Raw genomic sequence first — 16,568 nt, 5'->3', positions numbered from 1 at the left:
GTGCAAGAAGTTGAATGGGGAGTGATGGCAGATGGACACGTTGAAGAGCTGTTCGCGGACGGGAACGCCTGAGGTTGCCACAGCCCAGCAAGGCTTCAACACTTCCATTGATCCGCTCACTACAGTTCTCTCTCCAGCATTGCCTCCGACAGTCTAAGGTGGACATACAGAATTTATGTTCGTTAAACTGAAGATCCATAAGAAGGTCAATGAACCGAAAGCGGTAGTAGGTTTGATGTGTGTACCTGGACATGATCGAGTACACCATCTCCGTTTATGTCAGCGTGAAGTCCACCTTCAAGTAGAGAAAGCTGGAGACAGGACGAATTTAAATAAGTTGACAACGTAAATCATGGGTATGTGAAATAATAAGTTTGTTCATGATCTAAAGGCATAGCTACTAGGACCTACCTTGCAAAGAGTTCGACCAGTAGGCAAATGAATAGCTTCAATCCCTTCCTTTTGATGAGCCACAACAACATTAGGTACCCACCAAAGCTTCGTGTAGTTAGTTATAGTCGGAATGTATTGCATACCCTGCATCAATATGTTGCTTTGCTATCATAAACAAATATTGGTATTCTTCATGTGGGTAGTTTATGTTTTACAAGAGCTGCACCTTCTTGGGTTTTGCCGAGCCAGCATAGCGTGCAGCCTTCCCAATCAATTTTGGAATTTTTTTCGACAAGTCTTTTCCAGCGGGTGTGTGTTCCTCAGGTTTGTGAAACGGATAAGCCGTGGACTTACCAGCCTGCTTCTTCAATGTTTTCCTCTTGTGTCGCCTGAAATGAGCAAGCTCCAATAATGTATCTTCACGTCGGTCCTGATGCAAAGACAACGATGTACTTTGAAACAATTTTTCTAAGCATATTACACTAACGAAGTACATAGTTTGAGGCATAAGACTTACCCAGTGATGGGGCATGACACTAAGAATTGATTCTCTAAATTCCCTGCACTCAAACTTCAGTCCAGCAAAGCTTTCATATTATGATATTGCAATAGAAATCTCTTAAGAAAGAACTACGATACGGTTAACTATATCGCTCAATGATCAATGGAAAACGAGTTTACCTCTCCTGGATGACGGCTATTTAGAGCATGCACATCGAGCTTGTAATTGTGTTGTGGAATTAACTGTGATGCATCTGAGGTGTGAGCTTCAACATCCTAGATGAGAAGAAAGAAAATATACTATCAATCTGACAACCAAATTTGTTGCAGGTAAGAATATAGTTAAGAAATCTGTAGAGAAAGAAGTTAGCCAAAAAGAATAAATAACTAACATCAGTCTTTTTACTCCATCGAAGAACGCCAGTCTTGCCAGCGAATGCATAGACAGAAAAGTGACGCAAGTTTATCGCTCCAGTATCTTCAGAGGCCTGAAAGGAAGCTTAAAGTTCTTCTAAACAGTCCAAACACAGTTCTTATGCACAGTGGAATATCAGAATATGCATAACTACAAATGAGTAGCTCTTTCTTCATAAATGTTCAGTTCTAGAGAAAATGCGTACAGAAACCACAGATATACACAGCTAAGAAACAGTCCAAGGAAGCTATCACGTAGTCGTACCTGATTCTCAGTAGCACTTCTTCTGTGTTGCTCAGCATTTTTTGCTGTCATGCCAAGTTCCTCAAACAGGTCCATGTGATTCTAAAACGAAAAGAATAATCAATGGATAATAAATATATGGAAGATAGAAAGGTAATCAACAGAAGAATTTTTTTCCTCCAACATACATATGGCTGCATCTCCATCCGTCCACCAACAATAACCAAACCCGTATCACCATGCTTCAATGTGTAATTGCTTATCGAAATCGCTATCTCTCTATGGTGTGCATTATGAGGGAAATCCTCCTGTCATTCCACGAGCAAAGATAAGTAAACGGAGAACTAATAATACTGAACAGAGGTAAACATTTATGCGGAACGTTAGACAAAGAATGAAGAAGATTAAAGGAAAAAAGAAAAAAACCTGCAGATTCGTTTCCCAGAGCTTATTCAGGTTGTGATCAAAGCAAAGCACAGACCAACCTGCGGTAACAACGACCACAACCTGCTTTTGAGGAGTTCCATCTTTATAGTACCTATCAATAACACCAGTGGCCATGGCCACAGCACGTCTCCCTGACGCAACACGGATCTTATCAGGCAAAAGAGAGATATCCGCAAGAACTCGCGCTTCACTAAAACTTTCGTCCACACGCCTGAAATGAGGCTCCAGGACCTAAATCAAACACATAAAAAAAGAGAAACGCATAAGCACTTAAAGCTTACCTCACATCATTGATTGAAATCAGAAAAAAAAAAAATGTTTACTTTAAACAAATAGTAATTTACCTGAATTTTAGCATCGTTTGTAGCAACGAGGATCTCCTTCTTACCATCACCATTAAGATCAGCAACAATAGGTGGTGGGAGACGATCAGCTTCGTATTTGACTGGGTACTCATCATACAAATGAAACCATGCTTCTTTGAACGCAAAATCACCCTCGTGCTGCAATAATCAACAATCAAACTCAATAGATGATTCCATCTGAAAAAAATTGTACAACCTAGGCTAAACAAAACCATCACTTATGGGTTGAATTGGGACTTTTAAAATTATACCCACAGAGGAAAATTCAAAGCTTTCTCTAGTAAACAGATAGATCAAGGGTTCTCGAAGTTATCATGCTATAATTGTGGATTAAGAAAGAGTAAGAAGAAGACGATTTTAATGTGTAAATCACCTGAAGAGTGAAGAATATTGCAAACCCAGAGAGCATCAAAATTGCCAAATCGCGTTTCCTCATCTTTCTTTGCCTAACCTCCACGAGCAGATGTGTGTATATATCAATGGCAGATTTGCATCAGTTGGTAAGAAGCCTAAAGAGAGCGATGATGATGAGTCGGGAGGTTCGAAAACTACGTCGTATTCTAATATCAGACGTTTTTTTAACATAGCTAAACAGCCTGCCGTTTTTTATTTAATAGTTGACGAAAACGTTATGTCGTTTTATTTTCTCGCGACGAGAGAGAGTCGAGATATTCCTATCCTTGTAACAGGTTAAAGATATCCTCCCAAGAGAATTACTTTAAACAAGTAGCCAAACACATTCTTTCTTTTAGTTTACCCATCGTTCGTAATCTTCGTATGAACGAGAGAAGAACAAACAAAACAAAATTCCCAGAAAAAAAAAAGGCAGTGACGAATCACTCTTCTAAACGAGAAGGCAGTGTTTTGGATCCGATTTATCTTCGTTGTTATCGCTTGAACTGGTACGTTTTTGATCTATTCTTTAGTATGAATTAAGTTTCGTAATCCAGGTCTATGAGATGCTTCGATGTTGTTGACTCGTTTGCATCTTCAATGGTGTTTTCTATGGATTCATCATATAGTGTAGAAGATGTGGTATTAGCTCAATGTGTTGATAGAAGAATGAATTGATTTTGGTACAATATCTTGACTTCTACTAGGTTGTGCAACTATTGGGAAATCGTTCTTCTGGTTTATAACTCTAATAGAGTTCACTTGTGTGTATCTTGTTATAGGCCAAGATGATGATGATTCCCTATCCCAGTATTGAGTCTTACTTACTTACTTACACTTACTTACCTGGTGATCACTGGACATGTTGTTTTGTGAACAGAGAATCAAATTAATAGACCTTACCTGGAGTTTGATAAATGGGAGGAGAGACAGCTGCAGCTGCAGACTCAGAACATCGGATGATGATGATTGGTTTTGCAGATTCCATGAAAATTGATCCCAGAAGGGACAGGTTCCCATGCTGCATTGTCTGGACACCTCTCCCCTTCATTTCGTGGTTTGTTCCCTTCATTGGCCATGTGGGTATTTGCAGAGAAGACGGTGTCATCCTCGACTTTGCAGGACCTAATTTTGTTTGTGTTGATAATTTCGCATTTGGATCTGTTTCTCGATATATTCTAATCAAAACCGAAAAGGTTCGTTTTTGCAAGAAGCTGGCTTTTCATTTTTTTCCACTTTTGATGCAAACTAACAACTGTAGTAACATTACCAGGATCCTTCTTGTTCTTCCGGCTCATGTATGTTCAATGGTGAGAGCAGATATGGGCAAGAAGAAGAGAGTCATGATGAGAAAGAGCCAACATGGGATGGTGCACTGAGAAAAGCCACACAAGAGTACCAACACCACGCATATAACATATTCACATGCAACTGTCATTCTTTCGTAGCCAACAACCTGAACCGTCTAGGGGTAAGGTCAGGCGGGTGGAACGTGGTGAATCTCGCGGCACTTGTGTTCTTTAAGGGACGTTGGGTGAGCAAAGCGGCTATAGCAAAGTCCTTGTTGCCTCCAGTCATAGTCTATACTTTAGGAATCTTTCTTGGTGGTTGGACTTTCATAGCTTCCTGCTCTATTGTATCGGTTTTGCTTATTGGTTGGTTCATCATGGGAACCTATTGTTTCAAGAAACTAATCCAGCTGTAGCTTTGGATTTATCTAAGTATCTGGTTAGAGAGTTATGAATGATGTTGAAGAAATTGGGTTTGAATGTGTGAACTTTTTGTCGGAATGGGACTGACCAAGGCTGGTTGTGTACAGACAACTCATGTCTACAGAATATTTTTTTACTTGCAATTTTCGTTTTTGTGTGTTAATTTGTTACAAAGTATAAATCTAAGGAGTAAAGTGTGAATATTTGATTTGGATAAAAAAAGAAAGTAGCAAAAATTTGGTGGGTGTAATTATGGGAAACAAAATCACGCGTCGAATAAAGGAGAAAGAGAAAAATATTGATGGCAAAAACTATGATTTGTAAGGCGACTCTACGAGATACATATGTGAAAAGTGAGCGAGCGCTTGCTAAGTATAATTGTAAACAGAACAGAACAGAGCAGAGAAAGAGAGACGGAGAGAAGATGGCTTCGGAAGAGGGACAAGTGATCGCGTGCCACACCGTTGAGTCATGGAACGAGCAACTCCAGAAGGCTAACGACTCCAAAACTCTTGTAATTTTCCTTCTCCCAAATATTTTGAGTTTTTTTTTTTTGTTGAGGTATGGACTTGAGATTTTGATTGTTTGGATTTGCTTTATGAGTCTTTGATCTCTCTCATATTGACGCTATGTAATGGATAGATCATAATGACTAGAGTACAAGTCACTATACATGTTTCTGTGAAACTTAGGGACCCCCAGAAATATGTTACCTGTAGATACATGTAATGTTTTCAATTTTTATGATATGATTCATGAAATGGTAAATTGTTGAAGGTGGTGGTTGATTTCACGGCTTCTTGGTGTGGACCATGTCGTTTCATTGCTCCATTCTTTGCTGATTTGGCTAAGAAGCTCCCCAATGTGCTTTTTCTCAAGGTTGATATTGATGAATTGAAGGTATATTCACCAAACAAAATTCCCTTTTTCTTGAGAAAAATTTGGTTTCTTCTATCACAATCCTTTATGTTTTTGTTGGAACAGTCGGTGGCGAGTGACTGGGCGATAGAGGCGATGCCAACCTTCATGTTCTTGAAGGAAGGGAATATTCTGGACAAGGTTGTTGGGGCCAGGAAAGATGAGCTTCAGTCTACCATTACCAAACACTTGGCTTAACATTTTCTTAAGCATTTATTTATAGCTTTAACCAGTCTTTATATCTTAAGATGTTGAATTAATTGCTTTACTAGTATTGAGATGTTATAAGTCGTTCGCCCTTTCTTATGATCCTGGTCTAAACTCATCTAATAATATTGTGCCTAGTGAAATATTTGAATCTGCAAATCTCTTTGCTTTTACTGGTTTTATACTTTAATGTGTATTAGAAAACTATACCCGCTACACCTGTCCTTGAAATCTATTTCTAGCAATTTGCGTAAATAAGAAGAGAGCTTTCTCCCAAAGAGAATGTAACTTCTCATGTTGGTAAGATGACTTTGAGCAATGAAGATGAGGAAAATGTTTGGATACCGAGTAACCTGAAAACATGTGGGTTCCAAGACAGTAAGACCATCGAAGGCTTTTTTTTGGGCAACATCATTGAAGTTCCCTTATGACTCAAGATTGGATTTTTTTTCCCTATGGTAATAAATTACCAAAGATCTACACGAATGACAATAAGTATATATCCACTAATTAACAGTGAATAGTATATAGGAACTTTGTTCGTATCTTTTGGTACTAATTAATAAATAAGATAATGTTACCGGGAAACTTTAGTCTGATGAATTCGTTTCATCTAAGGAAAGACGAGAAATTGCATCCGCAAATACACCTAGCAAATCCGTAATTAATATATCCATAAAGCTTGAAGGAAAAAATGCAAAAACTTGAAACAGAAACATACCATTCTTTAAAAGTTTATACGAAGAACCTTAACATCAATGAATATCATCGGATTCATACAATAAACTAAAACACCAAAACAAAAAAGAAAAAGAGAAAATCAATTCTCCTAGATTCTCTTCCGCTGATAATAATAAAACGCAGAGAGAATATCCATGCATCTAAAGTTTCAAAAAACGAAAACAAAAAACTATTGATTTTCGGATACAAGCAGAATTAAAACCCTAATTTAGTAAAAAATAAATAAAGGGTTTTGCTCCATCTCGATGTAATAGAAAAAAAATCCTCTGCAAAAGGTTTAATAATAACCGTAGTTACTATATCCGAATGGGTATTGTTGAAAAGGTACCATTCCCTGCCCTTGTGGATAGTACCCTGGCCAATATGGCGTTGCTGATTGCCCACCAAAGAAAGAACTTGGATAGTTGTTGCAAAAGTTAGGATCATGATGAGGTCGATGATGATGTGTTCCGGTTTTCACAAACGCCATTTCAGCATCTTTGCCTCTCTTCGAACCCATAAGTTTTAGTAGCTTGTTTGGATCTCCTTGACCCGTTACGTATGCCATTCCTTCATCCACGTCTATCCAAAAATTCCCTCCTAAACCATTATGATCAAAAAGAGAATTGAGTCGACCAAAAACATACGATATATGCTTATAGATAGAAGAAAGAACCAAATTAACCTCTGATTTTCTTAAGGATTTTCGTCATGCTCTTGTGCCATTCAGGGGAGTTGGTGTTCACTTTAAACCCACAAGTCTGCAAGTAAACGTTCGAATATGTAACGAACCGAACTCGCAAATGATAATATGAGACATAATGATATGATTATCGAATGATAGATTGAAAACGGACCAGGTTTTTTGTACGACTTGACGAAAACATGTTTGGTCACCTTCTTGTAAACTCGTGACAAAAAAAAATAAAAAAAATGAAGCTGTTTATGCTAAAATGAACGAGAGCTAGTGGTGTATATTTATAATGGATTGAAGATTTTCATTTGGATTTTTAATCTGTTGTTATAAGGTAACTATATCTATATATTACTAAAATGGTTCCATATGTCGAGTTAATGTCGTTACTGGTATAATATTTTATTTCCTTATGTAGTATACGTATAAACCCAAATTCTAAAATGGTTATGAAAATTACAATTCAAGTCTCCTCCTCCAGCTACATATTTTTACACTACTATTTTTAAGGAATATACACATAAATTCTCGCAATATTTTTTTAATGAGACTTGGAGACAATAATATCTATATATCTATATATACATTTTGCAAGTACATTTAACAAATAAATCCTGAACTTGCCACCTATTTACAAAATTGCCATTATATTAAATTTTTTGAATTAACTAATTACAAAATAAATGAAATCAAATTCGGATACTTAATTTCAATCTTATCTTTCCATAAAACTGCACGAAACAGTTTAACTCGCCTTCGATTTGATGGACGTCGAGATTTCCGTTTGATCTTCTTGATTTGGAAATATTTTGACATCCAACATATCTTCAATATCAAAACAAAGAAACAACATTTACAACCAAAATATCTCATATTCCACTAATATTCTATCAAATCGAAATTGTACTCATTATCTCCCTGATTATTCGCTAACTCTAATATTTCATCTCCTTAAACGAATCTCATTTACTCGACCTAATCATAATCCTATAAATATGACTTCTTTGCCAAACCGACTTAACATAAGCAACCACATTCATACAATACTCGCAAGAAACCATAAACACTTTTCTTCAACCGATGGCTGCTACTTTTGCCTTCCTAAAAGATGTTAGACCCTACAAGACCGCCTGGAGGGTACAAGTGAAGGTACTCCATGCATGGTGTCAAAGTACTGGTGAATCTCTTGAGTTGGTTGTCTCAGATTCTCTGGTAAGAACAAATTCTCTAATTCTTTTGCTAATGAAACAAATCCACATATTCTCCCTTGGTTCAACTAATACATTACTTTATATCTACACATTGTAGGGCAAAAAAATTCATGCATCAGTTAAGAAGGAGTTGGTTACCAAGTACGCGAATAGGCTCCCTGTTGGAAACTGGGTTTTCATTGAGACTTTCGGACTTAGCTACGCAACTGGTCAGTTCAGACCAACTACCCATCTGTACAAGATGGCCTTCATCACCGGAACTTTGGTGTTGCAGAGTGATCCTGTATCTGACTCTACCTTCCTGTCATTAACAAAGTTTCGGAAGATCCAAAGTGGGGAAGCTAATCCCAATATTTTGGTTGGTAAGTATATATAGATTTATATTTCATTACAACTTTCCAGTAAAAATGATTTACTAACCATATTATAATTTTCAGATGCTATTGGCCAAATTGTAAGCGTTGGTGAGTTGGAGAATCTGGAAGCCAACAATAAGCCAAACACAAGGCTTGACTTCGAGCTTAGAGATGAAACGTAATTATGTCTTACACAATGAAGTTATATATATTGATACTTATACTATCTATACATAAATATATTATCTAATCGATATACTTCTTCTATTGTATAGAGATGAGAGGATGACATGTACCTTATGGGGTTCCTTTGCCGAGAGGGTTTTCAGATCATGTCAACATTCTGATGGAAGCATCATCATTTGTGTTCTCCGCTTTGTGAAGATAAAATCCTACAAGGGTAAAGACTTCATCATCATTTAAACTCATCTAAGTCAAATAGCAATATGATGATAAGATCTTATTTTCAAACAGGTGTTAGAAATTTATCTAATTCCTTTGATGCTTCTCAAGTCCATCTTAATCCTGAGATACATGAAGTTAACATTCTCAAACAAGCGTATGCCAATTTGTTTCTAACAATAGTGTTACTTATTTTGGTTTATCATTACCTATATATATTAATAACTGTTTATTTTAATAGTCTGCCAAGTGATGGCCTTACTCTCACGTACCGTGCGAGAGTACCTAATTTGGAGATTGTACCTGTTCAAAATGAAGATTATTATGCTTTGCCAAGGAAAAACATTCAAGAGTTGAAAAACTCTCTTGAGGTATCTTTATATTTAAGTCTTCTAAATTGCAATGAATTTTATAGAAACTAATCACTGAATACCGTGGTTTTTAGATTGGAAAGGCTAGAATTCAGGTTACAATTTACGCCATAGATACTGACTTATAAACAATCAATATGATATGACATGGGAAAAACAAAACCTTGATCGGAAACAAAGAAATTTATTTATGATATGAAATAACAAATTAATTTACCTGGAACACATTATAATAGTTGAATCGTCGATGCCGCAAACCTCACCTAGCAACTTTCCAAATTTGCAGATCTACAATCTGATTAACAACCAATCTTATTGACATGTGATACCCAACATAAAATTCGCAAACAATTTTTTACAAAAACGACAGAGAGAACAGATTAATTAACCTGGAACTATTTGATAATTTGCTCAGTTCTTGAATTCTGGTGATGAAACCGATATGAAATTATGGAGATGAAAGCTTCGAATAACAGATTAATAGTATCAACGAAGTTCTGATTTCTCAGATTTACAATAACCAGATAGAAGAAGATGATAAGGAAAAAAAAATACAGACATAATTGTTGACTTATTTCTCAGATCCACCAAAACCAGATAGAGGAAGATGATAAGGTTTAAAAAATTCAGACATAATTTTTGACGGAGACCTTCTGCTTCACTCGGTGGAGACAAAAAAAAAGAAAAGAAAATTGGGCCTTTCGTACAAAAAGACAGGAGTCCAAAATATTAGCCCGACCATACAGCAATGATATAATATTTTATTTTATATATTTCTGATCAATACTAATAAAAAACAATTGATATAAATACAAGTATACAACTATACAAACAAAAAATACTCCACCACTTCAATCAAATTGCACAACTATAAATACAACTTTGTTAAAATGATATATGGATTAAACAACCTAAATTACCAAATAAAATTATAGTATAAACATATAATTATAAAATATTAATAAAAAAAAACTATTACTCCTATATTGTAAACAAAAGTAACTAATCACATAACACTATATTTGTTGACTCAAGTAAATTAAAAGGATATTCTCCTTATAGAATAAAGCAAAAAATTTACATGAAACTATACAATCCATAATTAATTTATTCAAGCTATAGTATATTTTAAAATTATAAAAGATTATAATTACATTTATAGATTATATAATGAATAAATTATATTATTTATTTATGAAAAAATATAGACCCGCGGTGTACCGCGGGTTAATATCTAGTCTCTACTGTTTATTGATTTAAAATCAATTATTATAGACAGTAATCGAATACAAAATCACTAATTTGATGTGCGTGACATACTGTGAGCCCAATCAGACTTTATAGGCCCATAAGGCCCATTAGTGTTTTGAGTAGGCTATTCAGGGTTCAGCGAAGAGTTCTTCTTCTCCGTTCGGTGAAATTTGCGAAGCTTGATCGGTTAAATTCATCAGCTTTTCGGATCGGAATCTGTTCGCTGATGCTTTGGTGAAAATGGGTTTCGGAGCAATCAGATCGATACTTCGACCATTGTCGAGAACCTTAGTTTCGCGTGTCGCCGCCGCTAACTACTCGTCTGCGTCGATTCCAGCTGCGAAGCCTGAGTTATATTCCTTCTTCGGTGGATCGACGACTCATTTGAGGTTAACATGGTTTCCATTGACCAACCATTTCCATAGCTTAAGCTTAACTGATACTCGGCTTCCCAAGAGACGACCCATGACTCATCCCAAGAGGAAAAGATCCAAATTGAAACCTCTAGGTTTGTCATTTTTTGTCTTTGATGACTAGCTTTGTACCATAAAAATCGAATTTTTATGGTTTGTATTTGTTCATTTTTAGTCTGGGGATGCAAAAATTGATGCTTTGTTTGTGAAATTGGGATTGAGTGTTGTTGTGTTGTGTGATTCAGAACGGAGTTAGTGTAATCTTCATAGGCGTGTTTTGTTTATGCTGTTTAGAGATTAGTATTTCGTGGGTTTAGTGTTGATCTGGTGTGGTTTTAGTGGATTGTGATTGTGTTAAAAGCTCAACTTGTGTTGTTACTGATAAAATTGATATAGCTAGAGAGAGGATCTGTGGTTGGGATTGTATAGATAAATTACAAGATTTGAGGACATTGCAGGTCCTTATGCATATGTTCAATATACACCTGGCGAGCCAATTTCTTCAAGCAATCCTAATAAGGGCAGTGTAAAGAGAAGGAATGCGAAGAAGCGCATAGGGCAGCGTCGTGCCTTTATACTGGTAGGTTTGATTTCTTTCTTTTATTTAATTTAAGAAATTTGATAGCTTTATGATTGTTACATAGTTTGATATTATTAGGCTGTTATTTCTACTTATTGTTAGATGAAATATCTCTTGGAATGTGGAGAATCCATAGATTGTGCACACGAGAAAAAGCTGAGAAATCATAAGTAGCCTAGGGGGAAAATAAAAGGGTGTATCTCTGTTTTGTTTCCATTTCTTGGCAAAAAAAATCTGCAATTGTCCTTATTTTTTAGGTTTTCTTCTAAGAGAGAGATTTCGTTTACTGATAAGTTTGAGTTGTCGTTAATGTTTTCACAGTCTGAGAAAAAGAAGAGGCAAGCGCTGGTGCAAGAGGCAAAGAGGAAGAAGAGAATCAAGCAAGTGGAACGCAAGATGGCTGCTGTCGCAAGAGACCGAGCTTGGGCTGAAAGACTGACTGAACTTCAGCAGCTCGAAGAAGAGAAGAAGAAGTCAATGTCTTCTTGAGATTGCTTTCATTGAATCAAACACAGAAATAATCCCAAATGACAATCTCTTTTTCTTGTCTTGAGTTAGAATTACTCTTCTTTGTTGTGTTTGGCGTGTGTTCTTTTAAGAGTTAGTTAACTCCTCATTTTGTCTGAAGAACTGAGAGTTACTTGACGTTTCTGTTCTTTATATTCAGTCATGTGTTTCTCGTTGGTAGACATCCTTTTTACTTAAGGCAACTCATGAAACTAAAACGCAAGGATTTCAGTTTCAGGACGTACGAAATCCACGTGTAACATATCTAGAGGCCTGGTCTCACTCGCCGCCACGACACGTGTACATCGATTTATCAACTCTTGTAATAAAGTCTTCAGTTTGGTCGCTGATTTTTCTTTCTCTCTTACAACGATCACGACAAGAAACATGACGAGCTCTGTTCGAGAGAAGAAGATCAAGACCAACGGGATTTGGTTAAACGTTGCTGAGAAAGGAGACAAAGAAGGGCCTTTGGTTCTGTTACTCCATGGTTTCCCTGAGACATGGTACTCGTGGCGTCACCAAATCGATTTCTTGTCGAGCAAAGGTTACCACGTGGTCGCTCCAGATCTCAGAGGCTACGCTGACTCCGATTCTCCTCCTAGCCACGAGTCTTACACAGTGAGCCACCTCGTCGCTGATGTCATCGGTTTGCTCGACCACTACGGCACTGCTCAGGTGATAAGTGATCATCTTCTTGAGAATCCAACTTTTAGATTTAGATAGATAGATTTCAGGAAAAGAAAAGCTTACATGTTATTGTTTACTTTTGTAGGCTTTTGTAGCTGGGCATGACTGGGGAGCGATCATAGGTTGGTGTATGTGCTTGTTTAGACNCAGTCATGTGTTTCTCGTTGGTAGACATCCTTTTTACTTAAGGCAACTCATGAAACTAAAACGCAAGGATTTCAGTTTCAGGACGTACGAAATCCACGTGTAACATATCTAGAGGCCTGGTCTCACTCGCCGCCACGACACGTGTACATCGATTTATCAACTCTTGTAATAAAGTCTTCAGTTTGGTCGCTGATTTTTCTTTCTCTCTTACAACGATCACGACAAGAAACATGACGAGCTCTGTTCGAGAGAAGAAGATCAAGACCAACGGGATTTGGTTAAACGTTGCTGAGAAAGGAGACAAAGAAGGGCCTTTGGTTCTGTTACTCCATGGTTTCCCTGAGACATGGTACTCGTGGCGTCACCAAATCGATTTCTTGTCGAGCAAAGGTTACCACGTGGTCGCTCCAGATCTCAGAGGCTACGCTGACTCCGATTCTCCTCCTAGCCACGAGTCTTACACAGTGAGCCACCTCGTCGCTGATGTCATCGGTTTGCTCGACCACTACGGCACTGCTCAGGTGATAAGTGATCATCTTCTTGAGAATCCAACTTTTAGATTTAGATAGATAGATCTCAGGAAAAGAAAAGCTTACATGTTATTGTTTACTTTTGTAGGCTTTTGTAGCTGGGCATGACTGGGGAGCGATCATAGGTTGGTGTATGTGCTTGTTTAGACCAGACAGAGTCAAAGGTTACATAAGTCTCTCTGTTCCATATACTCCAAGAGATCCAAAACTCAAACCTTCAGATTTTTTCAAAAGTTTTGGAGATGGGTTATACATCTCTCAGTTTCAGGTAAAACCCAAATTTTACTTCCAAGATTTATGATGTTATAGTGTTACTATTATGGTACTCAATTGTCATCGTTGATTCGACTTCTCTGGTTTCGTTTATAAAAGAAACCAGGAAGAGCTGAGGCTGCATTTGCCAAGCATGATTGCTTGACGGTAATGAAGAAGTTCTTACTGATGACAAGAACAGACTACGTAGTTGCTCCTCCTGGTACAGAGATCATAGATCATCTTGAGATACCATCGACTATACCAGATTGGATAACTGAAGAAGAGATTCAAGTGTATGCAGACAAGTTTCAAAGATCTGGATTCACAGGCCCTTTGAATTACTACAGAGCCATGGATCTGTAAGTTGTTCACTTCTCCCTCTCTTTCTCTCACTTTATCTACAGTCTTTATGTTACAAAAACAAGTATTAAGAATGTTTAATTACAGGAACTGGGAGATATTGGCGCCGTGGCAAGACTCCAAAATCCTAGTTCCTACTAAGTTTATAGCGGGAGACAAAGATATAGGAAATGAAGGACCCAATGGAACAATAGAGTATGTAAAAGGAGAGATGTTCAAGAGTGTTGTACCTAACCTTGAGATTGTTGTTATTGAGGATGGTCATCATTTCATCCAGCAGGAGAAGTCTCAACAAGTGTCTCAAGAGATTCTCTCCTTAAACAAATTAAGCAAAACAGAGTAAACTCAGGCCGTTCTTATGGCCCCTTATAGAAGAACCATGATGCTCTACTCTTAAGTAAACTACTTATAATGTGTATCCAAGATTGAAACCTGAGTGTGATCTCATCAATAATAATGGTTCTTAAAGTATAAAAAGCTCGTAAGTCTTTCTTATGAATAACATGAAGCAAGAGTGTTACATTTACTCCAACTCCATTTGTAAAAATAAAAAATGAATTGGTTCATTCATCTGAGCTTTTGTAACCAAAAAGAAAAAAGGATTGCGGTCGTCAGTAAGGATTATTCTCGGGCTAAGACCCACCAAATCTAAAAAGGCCCAATTAAATCAAAACGTAGTTCTTAGTACAACAGCACCCCTTAAGTTTTGAAGACCTCTTAAATACAACCCGATACTTTAGTTAGATTTTAGTTATACACCCATAAATTCGAGATAAGAAATGGTACCTAATGGAGTTGTAACGTCAAAATTTCATTGTTGAGAATAGGAACATTCCAAAATTCATTAGCAAATTCAGTTGCAATAAAAATCAATATGTTATTGGGTAAACCATGCACCAAACTCATAAGTTAATTAAAAATTTAGAATAAAACTACACAAATCAAGACTAATGTTAATTGACCCCTTACCCATATGATTTAAACTATCAAATAACGAAACTCACTCAAACATCATGGTTAACCCTCCGGCAGATCTTCCGGATCTCACCATCCGTCCCCGACAACGGTGAGATGTTCCCCATCTTCACGATCGACTTGGCGAACTGCTCAAAGAAGGCTTCCTCATTCTCCGCGTAAAGCTTGACCATCTCCATGGACTCACTGCTTTGCGTGAACAAAACCTCATCAGAGTTTAAGAGTCCTCTAAAGTCCACCAGATTCTTGAAGTAGTAATTGTCAAACTTAGTAGGCGTCACGTAGTCAAGATTAAAGAGTTTCTGGTCCTCCCCCGAAATCGGACATCCCTGCTGCAACATATACGCGTAGTTTTGATTCAAAGTCTGGTCGGGGTCGTTGTTTCCAGAATGGTTGTATAACCTTTGTCGGAAATTCAAGCACCTCGAGTTTCCTATCGTGTGACTCCCTACATTTAATTTGAATCATACTTATAAGTCTGAGAAATAATAATTTATCAATAATATAATGTATTAGTTTTTCTCTTTAGATAAGTTAAAATTTTAAATATCCAATAACAATCACACATATCGTTATTTTAATCATTTATTTATTCTTTCAATTATTAAAATCAATGGCTTCATGAAACATATATATACTAACTCAATATACTTAAAGCAACAACGATTAAAAAAAAAAAATTACGAGAATTATACCTAAGAGGGCAACAAGATCAGTGAGATCGAGTCCTTGAAGGTTGAACATGTTGACAATTGTCTGTAACGTGGAGTCGGGAAAAGGAATATTCTCCATGGAACCACTCAAGCTTGCTTCTCTTGCATCTCTTCTTCCAAGATATACTTCCCAAGTCGGTCCACCAGACTAGTGTAGATTATTACAAAATCAACGAGTGTTTGTTACAATTACGCACGCACAATTATAAATCGTAATGATTGTGTTAGGAGGATTGACTTACAATTACAACGGAGTCTCTAGCAACGAGAGCCAAGATATCGGCGCAAGAAACTGTCTCAGGACATTCATATTCCAAGGCAGACTTAATCTCGTCAATGACTTCGAAACCTCGAGCAGAGTCTCGATTTGAAGTTGATCGTTTCTCGCTTTCTATGGTTCCACTACTGTCCAAAAGGACGGAAGCATCACATCCCTGCACCAATTACCAAATTATGTATATATTAAGACTGAACATTTCTCCTTATTTACGTCAAACATTGTATATATGAAGAATATAAAGCAGATTTTGTAAACATTGACGAAACAATCATGGAAATGGAGCCTAAGCAGTGAGGCAGCCATGCGAGGATCAATGGAGTATGCTTTGGCGACGAAAAATTGAACGATGGCTTGTGCTTTCGGGCAGGAGTTGTCGTAAAACCAAGGGGAGAGAGAGGCCGCGCTTGTGCATTCATGTGTTCGATAACACATAGAAAGAGGTAAGAGCGCAGCAAGTAAGAATTGAGCGAGAACAATGCACACCATTGACTTCACCATTTCTGTATTCAATGGGACTCT

The 16,568-nt window shown here is 37.1% G+C and overlaps 9 protein-coding genes across 9 annotated transcripts in view; 6 read left to right on the top strand and 3 right to left on the bottom strand.

Annotated features, from left to right (window-relative positions):
• Window positions 1-2,885, bottom strand: part of LOC104780937 — a 4,714-nt gene extending 1,829 nt beyond the window's left edge. The window contains exons 1-11 of the mRNA XM_010505481.2: window positions 2,738-2,885; window positions 2,344-2,502; window positions 1,979-2,230; window positions 1,741-1,860; window positions 1,574-1,654; window positions 1,287-1,382; window positions 1,075-1,170; window positions 911-964; window positions 620-823; window positions 412-537; window positions 246-311 (exon numbers count right to left, since the gene is read on the bottom strand). Of these exons, the coding sequence (XP_010503783.1) occupies window positions 246-311; window positions 412-537; window positions 620-823; window positions 911-964; window positions 1,075-1,170; window positions 1,287-1,382; window positions 1,574-1,654; window positions 1,741-1,860; window positions 1,979-2,230; window positions 2,344-2,502; window positions 2,738-2,800 (1,317 nt within the window). The 5' untranslated portion in view covers window positions 2,801-2,885. The remainder of the gene's footprint in view (window positions 1-245; window positions 312-411; window positions 538-619; window positions 824-910; window positions 965-1,074; window positions 1,171-1,286; window positions 1,383-1,573; window positions 1,655-1,740; window positions 1,861-1,978; window positions 2,231-2,343; window positions 2,503-2,737) is intronic.
• LOC104780936 (protein RTE1-HOMOLOG-like) lies at window positions 3,127-4,632 on the top strand. The gene is made up of 3 exons (XM_010505479.2): window positions 3,127-3,266; window positions 3,638-3,953; window positions 4,031-4,632. Exons 2-3 carry the CDS (start codon window positions 3,675-3,677, stop codon window positions 4,460-4,462), a joined length of 711 nt encoding a protein of 236 aa, XP_010503781.1. The 5' UTR covers window positions 3,127-3,266; window positions 3,638-3,674; the 3' UTR covers window positions 4,463-4,632.
• On the top strand, window positions 4,715-5,747 carry LOC104780935 (thioredoxin H1). The gene is made up of 3 exons (XM_010505478.2): window positions 4,715-4,983; window positions 5,247-5,369; window positions 5,454-5,747. Exons 1-3 carry the CDS (start codon window positions 4,771-4,773, stop codon window positions 5,583-5,585), a joined length of 468 nt encoding a protein of 155 aa, XP_010503780.1. The 5' UTR covers window positions 4,715-4,770; the 3' UTR covers window positions 5,586-5,747.
• Window positions 6,388-8,445, bottom strand: LOC104780933. Its single transcript, XM_010505476.2, has 4 exons — window positions 8,358-8,445; window positions 7,172-7,833; window positions 7,000-7,075; window positions 6,388-6,914 (listed from the first exon to the last, which is right to left on the bottom strand). The coding sequence occupies exons 2-4, from the start codon at window positions 7,199-7,201 to the stop codon at window positions 6,613-6,615; spliced, it is 408 nt and encodes a 135-aa protein (XP_010503778.1). The 5' UTR covers window positions 7,202-7,833; window positions 8,358-8,445; the 3' UTR covers window positions 6,388-6,612.
• On the top strand, window positions 7,842-8,987 carry LOC104780934. Its single transcript, XM_010505477.2, has 2 exons — window positions 7,842-8,220; window positions 8,317-8,987. Exons 1-2 carry the CDS (start codon window positions 8,089-8,091, stop codon window positions 8,593-8,595), a joined length of 411 nt encoding a protein of 136 aa, XP_010503779.1. The 5' UTR covers window positions 7,842-8,088; the 3' UTR covers window positions 8,596-8,987.
• On the top strand, window positions 10,732-12,281 carry LOC104780931. The gene is made up of 3 exons (XM_010505474.2): window positions 10,732-11,107; window positions 11,471-11,592; window positions 11,914-12,281. The coding sequence occupies exons 1-3, from the start codon at window positions 10,840-10,842 to the stop codon at window positions 12,079-12,081; spliced, it is 558 nt and encodes a 185-aa protein (XP_010503776.1). The 5' UTR covers window positions 10,732-10,839; the 3' UTR covers window positions 12,082-12,281.
• Window positions 12,423-13,039, top strand: LOC109132519 (AB hydrolase superfamily protein YfhM-like). The gene is made up of 2 exons (XM_019244162.1): window positions 12,423-12,777; window positions 12,875-13,039. Exons 1-2 carry the CDS (start codon window positions 12,487-12,489, stop codon window positions 13,037-13,039), a joined length of 456 nt encoding a protein of 151 aa, XP_019099707.1. The 5' UTR covers window positions 12,423-12,486.
• LOC104780932 (bifunctional epoxide hydrolase 2) lies at window positions 13,102-14,552 on the top strand. Its single transcript, XM_010505475.1, has 4 exons — window positions 13,102-13,457; window positions 13,555-13,734; window positions 13,839-14,080; window positions 14,169-14,552. Exons 1-4 carry the CDS (start codon window positions 13,167-13,169, stop codon window positions 14,422-14,424), a joined length of 969 nt encoding a protein of 322 aa, XP_010503777.1. The 5' UTR covers window positions 13,102-13,166; the 3' UTR covers window positions 14,425-14,552.
• LOC104780930 (peroxidase 36-like) lies at window positions 14,945-16,559 on the bottom strand. The gene is made up of 4 exons (XM_010505471.2): window positions 16,305-16,559; window positions 16,012-16,203; window positions 15,752-15,917; window positions 14,945-15,504 (listed from the first exon to the last, which is right to left on the bottom strand). Exons 1-4 carry the CDS (start codon window positions 16,545-16,547, stop codon window positions 15,086-15,088), a joined length of 1,020 nt encoding a protein of 339 aa, XP_010503773.1. The 5' UTR covers window positions 16,548-16,559; the 3' UTR covers window positions 14,945-15,085.

Source organism: Camelina sativa, chromosome 4 (assembly GCF_000633955.1).
Source record: "Camelina sativa cultivar DH55 chromosome 4, Cs, whole genome shotgun sequence".
In the NCBI taxonomy this organism is placed as follows: Eukaryota; Viridiplantae; Streptophyta; class Magnoliopsida; order Brassicales; family Brassicaceae; genus Camelina; species Camelina sativa.
The sequence above is the reverse complement of the archived record's forward strand: the minus strand, read 5'-3'. Positions and strand labels throughout refer to the sequence as shown.

Coding starts and splice junctions, on each gene's coding strand:
- LOC104780931 (XM_010505474.2), top strand. CDS start 10,840: ATGGGTTTCGGAGCAATCAGATCGATACTTCGACCATTGTCGAGAACC. Junction 11,108..11,470: donor ATCCAAATTGAAACCTCTAG/GTTTGTCATTTT, acceptor AGGACATTGCAG/GTCCTTATGCATATGTTCAA. Junction 11,593..11,913: donor AGCGTCGTGCCTTTATACTG/GTAGGTTTGATT, acceptor ATGTTTTCACAG/TCTGAGAAAAAGAAGAGGCA.
- LOC104780935 (XM_010505478.2), top strand. CDS start 4,771: ATGGCAAAAACTATGATTTGTAAGGCGACTCTACGAGATACATATGTG. Junction 4,984..5,246: donor CTAACGACTCCAAAACTCTT/GTAATTTTCCTT, acceptor AAATTGTTGAAG/GTGGTGGTTGATTTCACGGC. Junction 5,370..5,453: donor TTGATATTGATGAATTGAAG/GTATATTCACCA, acceptor TTGTTGGAACAG/TCGGTGGCGAGTGACTGGGC.
- LOC104780930 (XM_010505471.2), bottom strand. CDS start 16,547: ATGGTGAAGTCAATGGTGTGCATTGTTCTCGCTCAATTCTTACTTGCT. Junction 15,918..16,011: donor CTAGAGACTCCGTTGTAATT/GTAAGTCAATCC, acceptor AATCTACACTAG/TCTGGTGGACCGACTTGGGA. Junction 15,505..15,751: donor TGATCTTGTTGCCCTCTTAG/GTATAATTCTCG, acceptor AATTAAATGTAG/GGAGTCACACGATAGGAAAC.
- LOC104780936 (XM_010505479.2), top strand. CDS start 3,675: ATGGGAGGAGAGACAGCTGCAGCTGCAGACTCAGAACATCGGATGATG. Junction 3,954..4,030: donor TTCTAATCAAAACCGAAAAG/GTTCGTTTTTGC, acceptor TAACATTACCAG/GATCCTTCTTGTTCTTCCGG.
- LOC104780932 (XM_010505475.1), top strand. CDS start 13,167: ATGACGAGCTCTGTTCGAGAGAAGAAGATCAAGACCAACGGGATTTGG. Junction 13,458..13,554: donor ACCACTACGGCACTGCTCAG/GTGATAAGTGAT, acceptor TTACTTTTGTAG/GCTTTTGTAGCTGGGCATGA. Junction 14,081..14,168: donor TACTACAGAGCCATGGATCT/GTAAGTTGTTCA, acceptor GTTTAATTACAG/GAACTGGGAGATATTGGCGC.
- LOC104780934 (XM_010505477.2), top strand. CDS start 8,089: ATGGCTGCTACTTTTGCCTTCCTAAAAGATGTTAGACCCTACAAGACC. Junction 8,221..8,316: donor TGGTTGTCTCAGATTCTCTG/GTAAGAACAAAT, acceptor TACACATTGTAG/GGCAAAAAAATTCATGCATC.
- LOC104780933 (XM_010505476.2), bottom strand. CDS start 7,201: ATGTTTTCGTCAAGTCGTACAAAAAACCTG. Junction 7,076..7,171: donor CAAGTCGTACAAAAAACCTG/GTCCGTTTTCAA, acceptor GTTTACTTGCAG/ACTTGTGGGTTTAAAGTGAA. Junction 6,915..6,999: donor AATCCTTAAGAAAATCAGAG/GTTAATTTGGTT, acceptor ATAATGGTTTAG/GAGGGAATTTTTGGATAGAC.